The sequence below is a fragment of the Oryzias latipes genome, chromosome 2 (genome assembly GCF_002234675.1).
Source record: "Oryzias latipes chromosome 2, ASM223467v1".
Taxonomy (NCBI): domain Eukaryota; kingdom Metazoa; phylum Chordata; class Actinopteri; order Beloniformes; family Adrianichthyidae; genus Oryzias; species Oryzias latipes.
Window position 1 is genome coordinate 13,859,157 of NC_019860.2, and position 19,820 is coordinate 13,878,976.

Genomic DNA, 19,820 nt, shown 5'->3' on the forward strand with positions numbered 1-19,820 from the left:
TACGATTGTTTTAGAGCTTAATGTGGCAATGTATACATGATTAGTTTGTCATAGCAGACGTATGGCGAGCCAAACCCAAAATGCATTTCTGCCCGTAAGTTACGACAGTGATGAGTTTTTTTTTTTTTCAGAGGTAGAAATGATCTGTTATGCTGCAATCACACTAAACGTGATCCGCGTGTGAAATTCGCGTTGGAGGCCTCTGTCTGTGGCTAAAGTTTGCTGTTGGACATTTGTCCAAAAATGTCACTCAAAGCCTCTAACGGTTGTGTAGGAGGAGCTACCGCCAACAGTTTTAAGCCTGGTTGCTACATGGAAGCATTGGGTTTTGAATGCAGCTTTAAGCTTTTATAAATCACTGATCTCCATTATAAAAAAGGTTTTTGTAAAAATTAATTAATCAACGTGCTCGTGTTGTGTTCAGGTACCGAACTACAGAGTGTTCAGTGTTTCACCTCCAGGTAGACGCCAAGGCCAGCCAGGTAACTTGTCTCCTGATCAGTTATTTGTCTAGAGCTATTTAAAAAAAACAAAAAATGCAATAGGTTGTGTAGTGCAATACATTTTTTTTTATCAGAATATAATTGAAACATTTTTTAACATTGAAAAATCTCTTTTGGACTTTTTCAGATACTGAACTTCAGAAAGTTCACCAGAAAGTCACCATTTCACCAGAAAAGAGGAGTCAGTGGGTGAGTTTTATACTTATTTAATATATTCATTCTTAACTATTACCATTATTAGATTTATACGGCAGCATGGAAACACTTATGCACATTTTAACTAGCCAAAGGTCTAAATAGAGCTGAAATTATTTACAATTTAACTAAACATATTTAGATTGCAGGCTGAAGGTGGCACAATGGAATGGAGGTGCATGTTGTGTTCTGTTACTTTGGCACTATGCAGTACTACATATAATACTGCAGTACTACATAGCCAATATTCCAAAGTGTTTCCACTGCCATGTATGTGGAGACACTTTGGAATATTGTCATGTCTTTATGACAGTATATTACAATAATAAAATGATGTTGCATTAGCACCATTCCATCATTTGAAACCATGAAAACTCATCTGTCAAGATCTGAAATGGATTTATGTAGAGTAGATGCAGTCAGAGGAAATTGTGCAGTTTTTACATGTTTGTGTAACTTAAAGCTGCCCTTTTCTGAGACTAAGTCCACCAAAACAGACAGGAACTGGCCAGCTTGGTTAGGATTTATGACCTCCAGGTGAATTTCTAATGTGCATAATTCAAAAACAGATAACAATCATTTGTAAACAGCTGTAAGAAGCCACGGTGTAACTTGCCTTAAAAATGACTTTGGGTCTTTGACCTGAAGTGGATCATGCCATGAACACTGTATTGTCCTCTTACTAGAAATAGACATCTAGAAAAGGTATCATTTTATTATTTCTTAACGTTCCTTAAATAAATATTGGAAGTGTTTGCTCTGCATTTGCTTCAAAGGTAATGGATATTTCTTTTTATTCTTTTAGGACCAACATGACGTGAACATGAGACGGGCACTTGTCCTCCATGCACTTCCTGTTTATCTGCATGAAGATGCCTCCAACTTCTTCAAGACCTGTACAGTAAGTGCACACGACTCCCTGTCAATGGTTTTCAATAATCCTTTAATATTGATTGAGATTTTATTGAGTGACATAATAAATAGGGCAGTTGTTTGTAGTTTGTAAACTGAGTGATATTTTTAAATGGTTTCAAAAATGAGACGGAAGATGAAAGGCGAACATCAGGGACTCCTGATTGGAAGGAGTGGGAACCTTTTCGTTTACCTTTTCTGCTCCTGATCCATCATTATTTGAATAAAGAAAAATGAAGCTTTAGTCTTAAATTATTTTATAAATGTCCTCCTTCAGAAAAATGCTAATGAACTTTTTAAAAACACAATTTTAATTGGAGTTGGTCCTTAAAACATCATAGCCAGTTGATTAAAAGCTAACAGAATGTTAGCATGAAAAGATTCCCATTGACAGATGGCAGGAATGTCAGTTTTGGACATTAGTGTGATGAATATCTTTGAGGGTCTGAACTCATCTGTGTTTTTTGTTTTGTATTTTCCAGAATACCAGACCTCACAGACACCGCTGTGGGTATCTTCTCAGTTGTCGTGGTGATGCTCCTGATGCTGCCGTCAGTGGTCCCACACATCTGGCTGACTAATCTCTTCTACTCTTTGGGGACATCTATGCTCTGGACCTACAGCACCCCAAAAAACTTGAACTTGCCTTCATATTTATTCAGAATGCTGTCTTGAGCCTTGAGGACAGCAAACCACTGAAAGGACATTTATTGACGCTGAAGAATGTTTCGTTGAGTGAGTCTTCCAGAATGGACTATTTGTTGGTTTAAGTGTTATGTAACTAATGTGTTTTGTTGTGATCATTTGCTTTTTCTGCCGTACAATACAAAACCAACTCTTTTTGTCAATATGTTGTGTGGCACTCTTATAATGCAGTTTTATTGCACTGATTGTTTCTTCACCCTCTTGATATTTGTGCTTTTTTTTTTAAGAGCAATTAAAAAAAGTGTATTAAGCAATCACTATTGTGTGGCCTTCACGTTTGTTGGTTTTTATCAATGTTAGCCTTTAAAATGTAGTGGGGCAGTATCAATAACTCTGTTTAGAATACATTTTAAGCTGAAGAATTTTAAATATTTTCAATGCTACACATTTAATGAGTTAAAGAATTTATAAAGCATTTGAGTGAATTTTACATATTTTATGAGTTGAGTAATATAAAAATATAGTTAGTTAAAGCGTTTTTTAGTTGGAAAATATTGAAAACTTTAAGTAAATAATCTCTCTTTTATAAGTTGAGGAATCTTAATATTTTTTATATGAAATAATACAAATTTAAGCCAACTGACAATATGAATTTTAATAAATGTTAATTTAAAAGTTTTAATAATATAACTTAACTGTTGCGTAATCTGTTACACAATTTTTAAGTTCAGTCAACTCGCTAGGGATTACAGTGCAGACGCTAACATGAACCAGCAAGAAATCCCAAATTAACAGACTTGTGGTGTGGAAAGGTTTGTTTTTCAGCTAGCAGGAATAATCAAAGTATCCGTTCTCTGTTTCAAAATGAGATTGCCACAAAACCGTATGTTATCTCATACTGGAACAGCTTTGGATGTAGAATTCAGTGGGAAAAGGTTTGGACCCTGCCACAAAAGTATTTCATCACCAATAAAATCAGAGAAATTTCTTTCAAAATTCTTCACAAATTTTATCCAGTGAAACATTTCTTTACTAAGTTTAAAAAAGATCTGGACATAAACTGTTCATTCTGTCATTCCTCACCAGAAACTGTGCCTCATCTTATTTGGTTTTGCTATTTCACTCAACTATTTTGGAAAGATGTGATACATTTTATAAGAACTCATCTATGTGAAGATTATAGATTATTTTACGAGCATATTATTTTTGGATATTTTACACAAGGAAGACTTAATGCAGAAAAAATATAAGTAGTTAATTTACTTATAATTATGGCTAAATACTTTATACACAAGTGTAAATATGCCAACAAAAAAACAGTGTTTTATGTTTTTCAGATTAAATCTTCCACTAACAAAAAAGCTGTCAGAACAGTTGAAACATGGTCTCTCCTGAAACTTTAACAGATTCCTTTGCCTTATTATTTTTGTTTTCTTTTTGCATAACCTGTTTTACATGGTTATCATTATGTTTTTTTTGTTCATTCTCATGGCGAACGTGAAGATTGTATTTTGCACACAGTGGAGTTTTGTGTTTGGTATTTTGTATGTGCAAGATATTGTTAATAAAGTTTATTTAAAAAAAAAACGAACCGGCAAGAAGGAGCCACGGGGGTCCTGCAGCCATCGGAACCTTAACAAATATTTCATCTCCACCTCACCGTTGCCTTTTTTAAGAAATGACAGCTGGTTTTCCCACATTTATATGTAGTTATGGATCGAAAACAAGAGGAATTTGTTTTAATGTAAATGCGTGTTCCGGCGTCTACAGGAAGTGTCGCCCATAATTCACGCAAAGGCTCATGGGGGCTAGGAATAAGGTGGATACGGATTTTCTGTTTCGGCGGCGATTCTATTACCATTATTGGTATTTGAGACATTCCTTTGTGTCTCTAGAGATGCAGACAGATTTGTGACCACTTGAGGTGAAGATGAAATATTTCTTAAGGTTCCGATGGCCTGCTGCAGGACCTCCGTGGCTCCTTCTTATTGGTTCATGTTAGCGTCTGTTCAAAATGGGAGGTGGCGGCCTCTCGTCCAATCAGAGCACATCATGTGCCTTCCGTTTCATGCAAAGTGCCTTCCTTTTCATTCAAAGTGCCTTCCTTTTCATGCAAAGTCACTTCCGTTTCATGCATACTCCTCTCTCACACACACATATAAACTCTTCCTCACACGTACATATATACTTGTCTTTCACATACATACATTCTTTTTTAAGAGTGACAATGAGAGTGAGAATGTATGTATGTGTAAAGTAATATATATGCATGCGAGAGAGAGAATATATGGATGTGCAAGTGAGAATATATGTATGCGTAAGAGAATATATATGCATGCGAGAGAGAGAATATATGGATGTGCAAGTGAGAATATATGTATGCGTAAGAGAATATATGTATGCGAAAGAGAGTATATATGACTGTGAGAGCAAGAATGTATGAATGTGAATGGTTCAGAATAAATAATGTCTTATACGGCCCCTCATACTGCAGCCCTCAAAGTCTCAGCGGAATTTATGATGGGAGAGGATCCACCATTTATTGTTTTTGTTTTTTTAATGTGTCAGTATATGAATTTTTGTCTTTGAAAATCATAGTATTATTAGGTCATTGTTTTATTTAATAAATAATGTTATTTATTTAATTAAAAAGGTCATGAATGAATGAAACTTTATTCATATAGCACTTTACAACTCCTTGAAGATACCAAAGGGCTTCACAATAAAAAAAGAGATCTAAAATGGGGAAAAAAGTTTTAAACTAAAAACTGTAGAATATTCTGTTTTAGAATATAATTTTCAATCCAAATGTTTTTATTTACATTCCATGTTATATCATTCTCACTCCATGCATCTGCTCGTGGTCCGGCGCTTTTAATGAATTTTAGAACCCAATGTGGCTCGCGAGTCAAAATAATTGCCCACCCCTGGGTTAGGGTTAGGGATATGTTTAGGATTAATAATTCTAAAGATGAAATTATTATTTAAAAGTTATATATTGTTTAAAGCATTTGTCACCTTGAACCAAGGATGGCGGAGGCAATCAACGGCGCTTGGCCTCCTAAGTCAAAGGAAGTAAAGTATTAACATGAAAAAGTCAAAAGTTACAATGCATAAAAACCTCCTATTTTATGTGTAGATGCTTACAGTCGGTCAACGACTAAAAGCTTAATGACGAATCCTTTTGCTTCCTTGCAGAGGCCAGAGAACATGCCTTCCTCAAATGCGACGTTGTAGTTTCTAATGTTCAGGGCAGTGGCTCTGTCATTCTCGCCAGCAAAAGGAGAAACGCCGGTCAAGCTAGGTTAAAAGGTTGCAAAAATACTCTTGTTAGAGGCCCTTTCTGGTGGAAATTTATAAAACAAAAACTCAAATTAAAAAAACTTTGAACTTACCAGAGGTATGTGATGACACCCACAGGCCTACAGAAAAAGATAACAAGCAAAGTCATAAAATTCTAGATGACATAGCGTAAATATTTCTCTTTCATGCTTTAACATCATAGCTGTCCCCCAGTAAAAGGAAATAACACACTCTTTGAATTACACAACTGTTTGTCCGTTTGTGCAAAAAATGTAATTTCAGTGGATTTTGTAAGCTGAGAAAAGCATTTTTGCGTCAATATCATTGACTATATGTGAGAACTGGACCGAGTGAGTGTGATGCCATTTATTCACTATACAAAAATAGCCATGTTGGAATCAGAAATCGGCAGTAAGTAGCGTTTAGTCCGAGTCATCATTGTTTTTTTTTTGTTTTCTAACTTGTCCTGTCCTAACAGCTGAGCAAGCAGATCAGAGCTGAGGGCTTCTTGTGTTGGACAGATTTTTACTAATACAACAGGGGTTTATGGATTTTCTGACAATCAGAGTGTATATTTGTATAAACCCCTTTTGTATTTGAGGCTAAGCTTTATTTATAATAACAATGTTTATATGCATACCTTGTTGGACCGGAGGGAAAAGGAAAATAGTTATAATTTCTTTGGCAACCACTCTAGCCAATCAAGAGTGAGCCTGAAGAATCTACACCCCTACAACTTGAAACTAAGCTCAGGAGAATCTGTCAGTCAAGCGTTTCGAATAACTAAACAATACTACACGTTAAACTGAGTGGCGTGACTTAACCCTTAACTTGATGGTCTTAGGGCTATGACATTATCCATTGGATTGGATTGCATGAAGCTATTTTTGCCATCTTAGCTGGGATGAGGAAAAATATGTAGAACAAGCAAGCCCTTCAAGTGTTTGCCCAATAAGGTGATTTTAGAGCTGATAATTTTTCAGTCGGGAGACCCCCCCCCCCCCCCCATGAGGAAATGTTGATTTGGTGTAACAGTTTCTTTGCTTACAAGAATGATTACATCTAACATTGATATCATAGATATGAATAAAAAAAGAACATTCAAGAAAATTAAAGTTTTGTATCCAGACTAAAAATGTACATTTTAAAACAGCCTTTGACAGGAAGTCAAAATGCCAAAGGAAAAAATAGGTTGATTTTTGAACAAAAGTACAATACTCTGGTCATAATAAGTTGTTGAAAATGTAATGCAATTAAAAAATCTTTTATTTTCTTATAAATTTAAAAATCAATTACGTAGTCTTATAAATGGTGCTATTCCATGTTTTATGTAGAGAAAATGAATATATTTGAATGTTTTTGGAGAGCGTGAACAGATCTCTCAGCTAGTTTTTATTTTTCACATCAATTTTTGTGTCTGTATGACTCAGCGTGCTTTCTCAAGCTCAGAAATTGTGTTTCCATATTTATTTGTACACAAAAAATTATTTATCTATGATTTTAGGCCTTTATTAGCATTGTTCCTATTGACCTTCATTAACCCATTAATACCAGAGTTTTGACGTTCTTTCAGGTCCAGTGACTCTTCAACCTTTTACGCAATTACGTGACTCTAACTAATTCAGAGGTGAAGAAAAGCAGCTTTGCACCAAATGATGGCTGGAACCTGCTTTTCCTCGCAGCAGATTGTGTTAAAATTACAGTACGTTAATTGCATAAACGGTCGAAGACTTGCAGTAGTTCAATGGGCATGTGTTATTTTGCTGTGCTGGGTGACGACAACTGTGGTGTTAAATTGATGACAAGTGTTTCCAAAATAAATGTTGTGTCTGCCGGGCCTCTTGAAAACCAATGCTTGAAGTAAAAAACAGTTCGCCAGTCTGTCACAGGGCCACAATCACACACCCATTCACTCTCACACTCACCAATTTAAAGTGGCCAATTAACCAATGAATCATGTTTTTGGATGGTGGGAGGAAGCCGGAGATCCCGGAGAGAACCCACGCATGCAGGGAGAGAACATGCAAACTCCACACAGAAAGGTCCCCCATTGATGTTCCGTTTCAAGTCCCACAGCCGGGATTTGAACCGGGGTCCTTCTTGCTGTGAGGCAACAGTGCTAACCACTGTTCCACCGTGCAGCCCTGATCTCATAATCAAGCTTACCAAATGTCTGTAGTTGTCGAAACTGGAGTTTGGTTCACGATCTCAGGTGCAACATACTCAGGTGTGCCGTATTTACAGTAGTGTTCTTCCAAGTTTTCCAATTTTTGTGCATTTCCAAAGTCACAAATGCGGATTTGATCACATCTGGGGCTTGCCATCAAAATATTTTCAGGCTGCAAGAAGAAGAAAAACGGGTCAAAACTTTAAGGAATGTTACATTCATGTTAATGTAGTGTAATACAAACCTTTATGTCGAGATGAGCAATGCTTTTTTGGTGAAGGTACCGAAGCCCTTCCAAAACCTGTTGAATGCTTTTGCGGATCTGCAAAATAAAAAAAGAGGAATTACTCCTTTTTGCCTTCCCTCACTGGATGAATATTTGCCTCAGGGCCTTCACTTTCTGCCTAGTTAGGGCTGAAAGTGAGAAATTCATAAAATTTAATATTTCGACTTTTCTGTTGGGTTTTCCTCCATAGCAACCGTTTGGTTTTGGTCAGTTGGGGGTAACAAACGCATCTGTCATTTTTTAGAAGATTCAGGCAAAGTCAATTTTTGGATTTTCTCGGGAACCAAGGATTTTTGTAAATGACTTCCACATATTTCTAGTATGTTCCATATTGTATGCCATACTGTTTTTTTCTAGGTTAGCCAGGGATTCATGTATTAAATGTTCACAATATTCCGGTAAAAATTGTGCGAGCATCGCTACATTACTGACGTTTAAAATCTACCAGCTGAAAAAACAGCATTTTTTCCCCAATGATGCTCAAGGAGTTATGAGAGGATAGTTAGAAATCTCCAAGAGGAGGTTAAATTTGTAGTTTCTAACTAAATATGATTTTGTTTTTTTCCATTTAAGCTGTAGGTGGCCATCCCATAATAATTTCAAAACTTTCATTGGATATTCCCTCCATGAGTGTTTTGGTTTCGTTAGAGGATTTTGAAATATTTTTTGGGAGTTCCAAAAAAAAGATTTTGGCCTCATTCATTTTTTTTTACGTTGTGATGTCATCTTTTATTTTGGGAATTTATTTTTAGAAAATACTTTGTCTGTGCAAATTTGGGTGAGATTTTGAGGCGGGGGCACACATTTCTATGAAACCTGCAGTATGACAGAAGAATCACAAAAACAATATGGTCCTTTGCAGCCCAGGATTGCCATAAAAATGGAGCAGATGTTGCATAAGAAAGCGCACTGCAGTCAGCAGAAACACAAACCTCCAGCTCCATGACTGTTGTTTTCTTGGCCATCCTGTCCAGCAGCTCTTCGTGACATCTTCAAAACAGCAGTTAAGTCGAAGGAAGAGGTGGGAGGTGCATGAGGAATGAACAATGAAAGAGAGAAGCTCCCCCTCATCCAATCAAAGTGATGAGTCAGAGAAAGAGCTGCTTTATTCCTACCCCCCAGGGGCGAGCAGGAGGCATAAGAAGCAATGCTTTGGATCATCAAGATGCTTTACTTTTCTTTAAAAAAATGATGCAGATTTGCAGAGGTGGTAGCATTTTTAAAGACTGGAAAACATTTGCTTTTGCACTTGGGTGTGGAATCTGGTGGAAGGATACAGCTCGGTAATGAGGATGACGATGTTTTTCTTCTCGAAGGCATCGTGAAAGTACAGGATCCTCTCGTTGTCCAGCTCGGCCAGTAGATCCATCTCTCGTAGGGCCAAGGGTTTCCTTTTCCCGCGTGCAGTGATGAATTTGGCGGCAAATTCAGCTTTCCCCTCCTTCAGGGTCACTTTCTTTACATAAGAAAAGGCTCCCCTGCAGCAGGAACAGGAACAAGATCAGTGGCACATCTAGTAAATCATTTAGGAGCTCCATAAACACTGAAGAAGCCCTTTAGGGCAGGGGTCGGGAACCTTTTTGGCCGAGAGAGCCATAAAAGCCACAGATTTTTTTTATGTCATTTTGTGAGAGCCATGCAATATATTAAAAACTAAAATTACAACTGAATGTTCCGGTTCCCGTTTCCGGGTTACAGGGCGGACGCGTGGCAGCTCACGGCGGCTATACAACTATCTTCAAATGACTTAAAAAGTTGATTTTCTCCAAAAAAGAGAGCTGACCATGGCCCCCAAGAAAAGCCAGGAATACGAAGACCTTAAAAAGATTCTTGATGATATTAAAGCTACGCTGTATCCCTTTGTGGAACAGGTGAATGCTCAGCTAGCTCCACTAATTGAACTGATGGAAGAGTTCCGAAGATTTCGGGCTCAAAACGAGCAACGAGAAAACCGGGTCAACATTATGGAGAAAAGACTGGATGATGTGGAACAGCAAGTAAGGATAAATAATGTCATTCTCACTGGAGTACCGATCAAACCTCGGGCAAAGAGAATTGCAGCAGGAGCTAGCATTGCTAATGCTAATAGCGCTAGCATCGCTAGCAGTTCTGAATCGGAGATCGGTGCAGAGTCTCTGGAACACCAAATAGAAACATTTCTCACGTCTAAAGGGATTTCCCTGGATCTCAACACCATCAAGACCTGCCACCCGCTCCCCAGGAGAAAGGAGACGGATAGACCAGCAATCCTCATCAGGTTTGTGAATCAAAAACACAAGCTAGCTCTGATCAATCAATGTAAAAATCTGAAAGGATCTACTGTTTATCTGAACGACCATCTGACCAGAAGGAATGCTGAAATCGCCAAACATGCCAGGCTTCACAGGAAGCGTAAGCAGATCGAGAACACTTGGGTTAAAGGCTGCAGGATTTACGTCAAACCACTGGGTCCACCGGACCGGTCCGAGGTTCTGGTTGTGAACACCATGAAGGACTTGGAGAAGTGTCTGGTCACGGACGTCTGAACCAACATGCAGTAATAAATCAAAGAGCCAAATCATTTCAAGAAATATGACGCCTTGATTCATCGCTTTCTCCGAATGTGTGACGTAACCTGATTCTCAGCAGAGAGTTTTGAACAACTTGACCTCAACTTTCACCGCCGCTGATATCAGCTGAAGAAGGATATGGACCTGAATCTAATGTCTGCAGACATAAAATCGAAGAGAACTAAACTCTGTTTGTACCCAGAAGAACGGCTGACAATCAGCATTCAATCAGCAATCAAAAATCGTTCCTAATCAGGGCTCCAGACTAACTTTTTTCACTAGGAGCACTGTGGCCCCTAACTGAAAATTCTAGGGGCACAACCAGAAAATTTAGGGGCGCATGCCGTAAATCAACATGCTAACCAAATCTACTAATTTCCACTGTATTACTAATAAATACTTTAATAATAGATGCAGAAATTACAATGTGCTGTTTCAAATGCAGTGTCACATTTTATTCTGGACTTTTGAAGATGCAACAACAGACTGACAGCACCATCGCTGTCATGACAGTACAAATAGTAAAGAAAACAGATGGAAATTTATCTTGGTGACACCAAATAGGTGCAGCCAAGATGCACAATAACCGTGTTTGAGATCAACCAGGTGAACTCAACGCTGCGCAGATCACCTGGTGTGTGACATATATTTTTGTTTTTGCTCCAACATCAACTGTCAATCATCATAAAAATATCGCAAGAAAGGGGTGGGAGCAAGGGGCAAATCTACCCGGACACAGCTGGAAACTGAACTGACTGAAAGTTGCCCTACAGACTACAAAACAATGCATTATGGGACATGTGTCCTGATGGTTTTTATAGTTGAGTGATAAATTAAAATAATTTAAAATACCAATTCATTAAAAAAATGCTACCTACATTACAAAACATTAAAATAATCATAAAATATACAATAACACAGATCACACTAAGGGGGAGAGGAATATTAAAACTAAATTGAATGTTAAGGACAACTCCAACTGTTGTCCTTCAGTCTTGCTGCAGATTCGCCTTCATCTCACAGTCCCCCAAGAGTCATTTACCCCGCTGTGATTGGTTGGTCATCTCTGTGCACGACCATGAAAAAGTGTCATTCATTAAAACCGGAGGCCTGCATTAACATTAAACTTTCATATTAAGGCGGGGGCCGCAAAATATCATCTTGGAGATCGCAAATAGCCCGCGGGCCGCGAGTTTGAGACCCCTGCTGTAGACTTTGGCACTGGTACACTAGCCGCAGGTCAGAAGAATGAATCAATGGTTCACTTACTCATAGCTCAGACGCACATATCAGGTTGTGATGATATTTGTCTCCGTTTCCTCCTTCCCACAGATGTTTACGCGCGCTCGATTATCTCTAGGCCCCGCCCCCTCCACGCATTTTAGCCACTTAGAGTGGCTTTCCCTTTCTTTTCACACGCAGTGGCCGACTCACAGACGGACATCACGCGAGTGTGTGCTCGCGTTTCATGAGTATGTGTGCGAGTGTGTGTGTCTGCCTGCGTGCGTGTGCGCTCGCGTCTCATTGATTATTTCATTGCTCATTGATGTGCCCCTTCCACGTTTAATGTATAAAAAATACGGAGGGTGGGTCAGGCAAATTTACTGGTCGCACATGTGCGACTGGATGTAAAATTCAGTCGCACACTTTTAAATTTTGGTCGCAAAATGCGACCAATTGGTCGCAGTCTAGAGCCCTGCTAATGTAACATAATTTTGCACATGTTTTTAACTTTTGATACTTGATGAAATTCTGCTATGAAAATCTCTGAAACAGTGTTTTGTCTATTTTACGGATATAGTATTATTATTATTATTATTTTTATTTATCATATGAATGACTTTTATAAGTAACATAAACTGCATATATTCTAGATAACTGATATGCATTTGCCATGTTGATTTCTGAAATAGTTATTTTTACATTCCAATTAAGTAATTCATCTTTGTCATGTGCTTTATTGACTACTTTACGATTCTTAATTTGGTCTGATAAAAGCTAGGAACCGGATAATGATAAATCATGTAATAAAATGGTTATAGTATAACGGGGTGGGATTATATAAATTCGCTTCCTTCCACTCCCTTTCAAGCATTATTTATTAATATGCCTAATTATCCTAAGTTTGATTAGTTACTGTATGAATGTATAACTGATGATTGTATTGCTTTTGTATTTCTGTTTCTGTTTGATTGCTTGAAATAAACCATATCAAATCAAATCAATGTGTGCATTTTATGTAATTTTAACACTTTTAAAGTACAATGTCTGCGGATTGTTTTTTTTTAATAACATTGTTATTGTAGCGGACTGAGTTGGACTGGGCGGCTGTTGGGTCGCATTCTAAGTTCTGGAGATCACTGAACGCATCAAGTAGATATGCTGATTGGCCCTCAGTTCTGTCGCTCAGTCTGTCGTTGGGGAGTTTCGACCAATGGGGTCTAGCTATGGGCCGAATAAGGGAAATAGGAGGTCTGGTGCGGGAGCAGGAGAATAAAAAGTTGGGGGGTGGCGCTCTTGGCGGGGGAGATCAGGAGTTGCCCGCCCATTTAACTAATATCTACATTTGACCATAATAATGATAAACCTCCAACAACTTGTAATTCTACCTCCTTCTACTTTTTAATAATCCTCCAACTTCCTCAGCTTTTGGTCTTTTGTATCCTTATACCCCATCTCTGACAACTTATCTTCTCCCTTCTGTCCGGTCCAATAAGAAATATATACAAACATGATTAATACAAATGAAGTTTAGCCTCAGATATAGAAGGGATTTACACAAATACACCCCCTATAATAACAGTAATATCTGTCTAAAGCAGGAGGCCTGCAGCTTTTATCTGTTGGCTCAGTTGCTGGACAGAATCAGAACACCTAGTTGAATATGCAACAGCGTGAAGACGAAGCCATTTGTATAAATGCGAATAAAATTCTATTTTATTTTGATCTCTGGTGAATGGAAAACTCCCTTTAAGTCAATAAAAGATCATATTTAACTTTCATTCTTGACTCCTTTTCACTGCTGGAAATCAGTCTGAGACTGATTCTATCCTGATGGCTCCTTTTCCACTTGAAAACCAAATTTGACGCCTGGATGTTTTGCTACTGCGATGCCTCTACAAATCACAATAAAAGCCTGTCTCTATCTAGACCGACCCAAGCAAATAGTCTAACGCTTTCCCTTGGCTCAGCCCAGTGACTCATCTCTCTTTTTTCCGTCTGCTGCTGTGAAGCAGGTGTGACCTCTCCCGCCTCGTCCTGCAGCCCGGCCCCCAAGCACTTAGACAGCTACCAACCGTGTCAGAGAAGGAGCAGGGGGAATGTGTGGCTGCCCTGGCTCACCTCCCTATCTCTTTGTGGATGTCATAGTAATCCGTTAAGCGCCTCATCTTCCTCAGAATGGACGCCTCGTCCTCCATTGGTTGCGCCGGCTCCAGTTGCTCTGCAGGGACCATAGGAGTCTGATTGGTGTGTGTCGGGGTGGAAATGTGTGCCGGCTTGGTCACAAATGGTTTCATGCTGCAGCTTCTAAACACCTTTAGCTCCACATGAAGCAGATTTACAATCTTTGTTATGCCGCTGCAGCTTGTTTAATCACAGGTTTAGTGTGTTCCCTGTTAACAAACTTGATTCAAGTGACAAACCTGTGTGGACGGTGAGTTCCGCCTTACAGCTGCAGGAGCCAGCCAGATTCTGGGCTGTGCAGGTGTACACGCCAGAGTGCTCTGGCTGAGCGCTGAGGATCACCAGGGAGTATTCAGGGTCATCATACACAAACGTGAAGTGGCTGCTTTCAGAGAGGAGGACATCATCCTGTAACAAAGCAGTCATGAAACGAAAAAAATGTCAATTTCCTTTTTTACCCCAGCACTTCAAAAATACTGCGTGGACTCCTACAAATAATACCTTGTACCAAAGAATGTCTGGATCTGGCTTCCCTTCCACCACAACAGCCAAACGGGTTGTTTCCCCGATGTGCACATCTACATCCTCCATGATGGTTTCAAATTTTGGACGAACTGCAGATTAAAAACATAAATAAATCACCAAGATGAGTTACTTACAGTGTTATGCTCGGACTCAGTGTGCTGTCAAGAACTGACCAGCCATGACCAGCTGCAGCGTGCAGAGGTCACTGCCAAACTGGTTGCTAGCCGTCACCACCAGCTGACCGATGTCAGAGTTTCTGACCCGCAGTAGCTTCAGCGTGTGCTGATCATCATCAGGCATGCTCATCTCGTAAGTCCCCAGTTTGTTAACCAACACCACACCCCTCCTAAAAACACAAAACAGATTTTGCTTTTATAAAAAAAAGAAAACAAATGTATAGCTTTTGACTTTCCAAAACACTCAACGTCTGTCTACTCCAATGATGAAAGCAGGGGCGGAACAATGGGGGGACAATTGGGGTACAGTGCCCCCCCCCAGCAAAAAGCGTTGCCCTCCAGTTTCTGTGCCAATATTAGTATCATTATTCAAAAAGATTAAGAAATTATCAAGCTATTAAGCATTTCAAAAACATTTAAAAAAAACATTAAATGACATGCAATGAAATTAATGTTAAATTAAAATAACATGTTCTCATTTGCCACTCTTCCAAAGCCTCCTGCCCTCTTATACCAAATGTATTAGCTACTCCACTGGATAAATACAGGCAAAAAACAGTCACTGGTGGGTAGAGTATCAATAAAAAGCAGAACATCTCTGCATCTCTGGTTTCCCTTTTACTTGTACTATCAACTCTTTATAAAAAAATTTGACCAAAGACCCATGACCTCAGATAACCAAAATTCCCCTTTTACTATCAAAGCTATCCTGCTGAGTGTTCCTTCTAAAAAAACACAAAAGCCTTTTTTCCTGGTTATGTACTATGGAGCATCCAGAGATTTACAACTTTTTTAAGTTGTTGTCCCACAGGGCTCCATACCAGGACTTATTTATATTTGTAATTTATGTCAGCCATTATATTTCAAATAAAATGCAATACATGGTGTATTTGATTAAAAGACCTGCTATTTTGGGCCAGATCATACCGCAACGTGGATTCGTTTGCTATGCAGATGACACTTTTTCTTTACATTCTTAATCATCTCATTTTTGCAATAATATCCACGTGCCTTTTGAATGATGCTCCACCTAAGCAGTCTTCGCAGCATTATTATAAACCTTTTTTAAAGACGTACATTTGAATGTTACAAACGATTACCACTTATCCAATTTTACCAGTTCTGTCTGTAACAAATTCTGCCAAATGCAGAATTCCATTTATTATGTATTTGTTACAACTGCCCTCAGAAGTGGATGCAGGTTGTCTGCAGGGGAAAAACGGGCAAACTTGTGGAGGGCACACAGGTGGTCTACATGAAACAGCAAATTGACCTTGCTATTTCACAGTAATCTCTAAAGGCTAATGTCAATCCTGTGGAGCAATGATGTTCATGCCTATTTTTTCTACAGGCAACCGGTCATAGCGAACACTTGTACAACACACATGGGTAAGTAAGGGTGAAGTAGGTGAGACGCAGGTGTGCCATATGGATTTTCTATTTTTCCAACCCCCCAAATCTTGCGCAATGGGCAGTGAACCCATTAGTGCTGTTCAAGTGATGAGTGTACACTCCTTGCATGTAACCTGAATGGTAGAAAATTTGACTATCAGAGTATAGTTTGTGTAGGCATGCGCTACATGACAACAATGGTAAAATCCATTTTCATGATGTCCCTTAAATGGCCACATGAGCCTCAAGGGAACTGCAAGACACACCTGTGCTCCCCTTGAGATGCGGCCACTCTTCTCTATGACCCTCCACGTCCCCCGGACAACCCAAAATCCCGCAGTACTCGTAAGGGTTAACTCCCTGCATGTGACTAAGGCTGCTAACCGCATTTTATGACTGCTCTCAGCAAAACCTTGACCAAAGCTCCAAAGCAAGGTTGCACATCTACTCGTTTATTTATTAGCCTTCAGTGGTAAGCAGTGACCTCCAAAAGAAGTCCATTTAATTTTTATTGTTTCATAAAAGGATACCTGTCCATCAAGACACAGGCATGTACTTTTACTGTGTAAGATTAGTCTGCACTCAAACGTCTATGTCTGATAAATGGGCGAGACTTCTTGCTGTCAGTTAGAATTGTCCTCAAGACACACTTCGATAAACTGCACCCATAAACCTAACCTCACCCTTGCCTTGCATGAGGTATTGAACTTTAAACCAAAACTCTTTTCTTCTACCATTGTAAGACCTGGGATCAGCAACCTCTACTTTTTCCAAGCTTTATTGAGTCCATTTTTTAAGCTCTTTATTTTAGTTTTCATGACAGATGGAACACAAAATATACAAAGAAAACTTAATAAATTGGATAAAAATTATAGGACACTACTTAAATACACTGTGTGTGAACATGTGTGACTTAGACCTAGCAGAATGTGTGTTTCTGTTTACAGTACAGACCAAAAGTTTGGACACACCTTCTCATTCAAATGAATGGGAAGCTGTGTATATTGTATATTGTATATTTTTGTGGGGTAAAGGGTGTATGTACCAAAGGCGTTCTGTTAAAATTGACAGGTAGGTAATTGAGAGGTCAATGGGTGAAACCTTTTCTCTCCAAGTAGTTTGGTCCACTTCAGACTTTGGTTCGCTCTGAAAAGAGTAATGTGTGAACTAGATAAAGATGTGAAAATTTTTTATATTCCCCATTCATACATACTTTGTGATTCAATTTTAATATAAAAGTTTTTATTTGTAGATGGGTGTTGTCAGTGTGTCAGTCGATAGGAAAGTGGCATTTTTTTTTCAACCCAAGGTGTTTTTATTGAGTTTTACATTATACATACACAATTACAGAGTTCTGTAAGTCTGAAAGACAAATTACTAAAAGAAGTGTTTATAATAAAGCTAAGGAAAGGAAACAAAAATAAACAACAACAAAAAAACATAATAATACGTAAGAATAGTAAATAAGATTAACAAAATACCCCATACCATTCCCTGTCACTGCCACAGTAAAACCATCACTCCATCACGCATGACCTGTAATATATGCTACCACATGCAGCTAATCTGCTGTAGGCTTATATAACTACAGAGCTGGAAATGTTCTCAAAAGGGGACCCCATAAATCTTCAAATATGTCAAGCGACTTTTTGAGTGAACACCTAATTTTCTCCAGTTTTAAGCAGGACATGATATCCTGTAGCCACTGTGAATGAGACGGGGGAGAGGTATCTTTCCATTTAAGCAGTATAGCACATCGTGCCAGGAGTGATGCAAAGGCTATACAGTGTTTTTTGGCAGTACCTGAAAAAGCTTGGTCCTCCACAACCCCAAAAATGGCTGTTAATGGATTTGGTTTTAAATCAGTGTTAAATACACGAGACATTGTGTCAAAAATTGTCCTCCAATATACATTCAAATGAGGGCATGAAAAGAACATATGATACAGAGGGGCATCTGTAAAATTACTACTTGTACATAGTGGACTAACTGTGGGGTACATAGAGGCCAGCTTTACCCTGGAAATATGGACCAGATGTACCACCTTGAACTGAATTAGTTGGTGTCGAGCACAAAATGAAGATGAGTTTACCAGTTTAAGAGCAGAAACTCAAGTATCATCTGATATAGGGAGGCCCATGTCTTTTTCCCAAGCCATCTTAAATTTATCCACAGAGGAACATTTAAGGTCCAACATAATGTTATATAGTTTAGAAATAAGACCCCTCCTGGATGGATCTAGTGAAAAAGTCTTGTCAGTTATATCTGTTTCTGTGATAGTTGAGAATTGTGGTAGTTGTGAAACAAAGAAATTACGTACTTGAAGGTAACGAAAAAAATCTGAGTTTAAAAGATCAAAATTCTCTTTCAGTTGAGCAAATGAGGCAACGTTGCATTTTAAGTATATTGATTGATTTTTTAAGCATGTAAGTGTGTAAGTAGATTAACATTGTCAGGAGGAGTCCAAGAACAGAGCCCTGTGGAACACCACATTTAACAAGAAAAGGTGGGATTTAAGATAGTTGGTTTAAACAAATTGCATGCAATTTGTGAGGTATTAGGGAATGCTTAAAGCTAGTTTTGTGGACACTACATCATGGTTTGTCTGTCAGGCTATTGTTATAAAACACTGAGTGCTTTCTAGCAATGTAAATGTCAATCATAACTGGATGCTTGATCTGACCTTTTCCAGGTGACCACTGCGTGCACGTGGTTCAGCGTGATGGTTATGCTTGTAGGCTGATTCTCCACCACGTACACAATATCAGGTTTATCCACAATGACTGGGGCTTTCCTCAAATACGGCCCTAAAAAAAGGTCAAAGAGAGCGAAAAAAAAGTTTGGCAACCTGCTCCCAATTTTGGGTCAGTGGTAGCTTCTGCATCAAGTTTACCTCTATCAAGCAGCTGGACTAGATCAGTGGAGGGTGATGGTTTGCTCAGACTCTTTCCTGTGGATGTAAGGACCCTAAATGCGTATCGTACTCCCTTGGACAACGTGGTGACGGTGTAGGTGGTTTCCTTTAGGTTAGATGCCACGACGGACCATTGGATGGAGCCAAGATGCTGCTGCTGTACCACATAGAGCAAGGAGCTGGTATCTGAAAGAACATGACCAGTTCAAGTTCTTCATTAGGGCACTTGTTATAAAAGCAAGACGTAAGTTCGAGAACCTACCAAGTGAAGGGTCAAGCCTCTTTGGTCTCTTCCAGCTAAGGGTTATAGTTTTTCCAGTGATTGCTTCAATTACTGGAGGTCCATCAGGAGGGTCCGGAACAATATCTGTTTTTCAACCAAGAAAGTCAGAAAAAAGTTCTCTTCTGTCCACAGCAGCGTTGAACAGTGAAGTTGCGTTCACACCAGCATCAGCAAGCGCTTCAAGCGACCACTTCTAATGAAAAGTCTATGCAAGCGCGTGTACATGCGCATTTCAGGCTTCTGCGTTCAAAACCTTCGCGTTCAAACCTAGCTTTTTAAAGAGCATTTTTGGGCTCTACCAACAAAATGCACGGCCTCTGAACGTGTGTAGAAACTTAAACCAGCTCGACATTTGAGTCAGGAACTCCGAATTGGCAACGACGTATGGATTGCGTCTCTTTTAATTAATCCAAGTGCCAACCGTTTGAACATTGTGCCCGGAAGGAATAAAATGACACCAAGACTTTCATATATCGGGAAAAACTGTGACAGAAAAAGCCTGGAGGAAGATTTGCACCGCTTCAACATTTCGCACCAAACCTCTTCCAACTGTAGGTAGTGGAAG

At 39.0% G+C, this 19,820-nt stretch overlaps 1 protein-coding gene across 8 annotated transcripts in view; it reads right to left on the bottom strand.

The window, feature by feature from the left end:
* The window catches only part of speg (SPEG complex locus), a 72,088-nt gene that overhangs the window by 14,533 nt on the left and 37,735 nt on the right, over nucleotides 1-19,820 (bottom strand). For all 8 annotated transcript variants that reach the window (XM_023964871.1, XM_023964869.1, XM_023964876.1 and 5 more), the window contains 14 exons: nucleotides 19,235-19,339; nucleotides 18,952-19,158; nucleotides 18,742-18,865; nucleotides 14,664-14,836; nucleotides 14,467-14,579; nucleotides 14,205-14,373; nucleotides 13,903-14,002; nucleotides 9,289-9,489; nucleotides 8,944-9,001; nucleotides 7,970-8,047; nucleotides 7,725-7,897; nucleotides 5,651-5,677; nucleotides 5,403-5,555; nucleotides 5,274-5,316 (listed from right to left, as the gene is read on the bottom strand). In XM_023964871.1, the coding sequence (XP_023820639.1) occupies nucleotides 5,274-5,316; nucleotides 5,403-5,555; nucleotides 5,651-5,677; nucleotides 7,725-7,897; nucleotides 7,970-8,047; nucleotides 8,944-9,001; nucleotides 9,289-9,489; nucleotides 13,903-14,002; nucleotides 14,205-14,373; nucleotides 14,467-14,579; nucleotides 14,664-14,836; nucleotides 18,742-18,865; nucleotides 18,952-19,158; nucleotides 19,235-19,339 (1,724 nt within the window). The remainder of the gene's footprint in view (nucleotides 1-5,273; nucleotides 5,317-5,402; nucleotides 5,556-5,650; nucleotides 5,678-7,724; nucleotides 7,898-7,969; nucleotides 8,048-8,943; nucleotides 9,002-9,288; nucleotides 9,490-13,902; nucleotides 14,003-14,204; nucleotides 14,374-14,466; nucleotides 14,580-14,663; nucleotides 14,837-18,741; nucleotides 18,866-18,951; nucleotides 19,159-19,234; nucleotides 19,340-19,820) is intronic.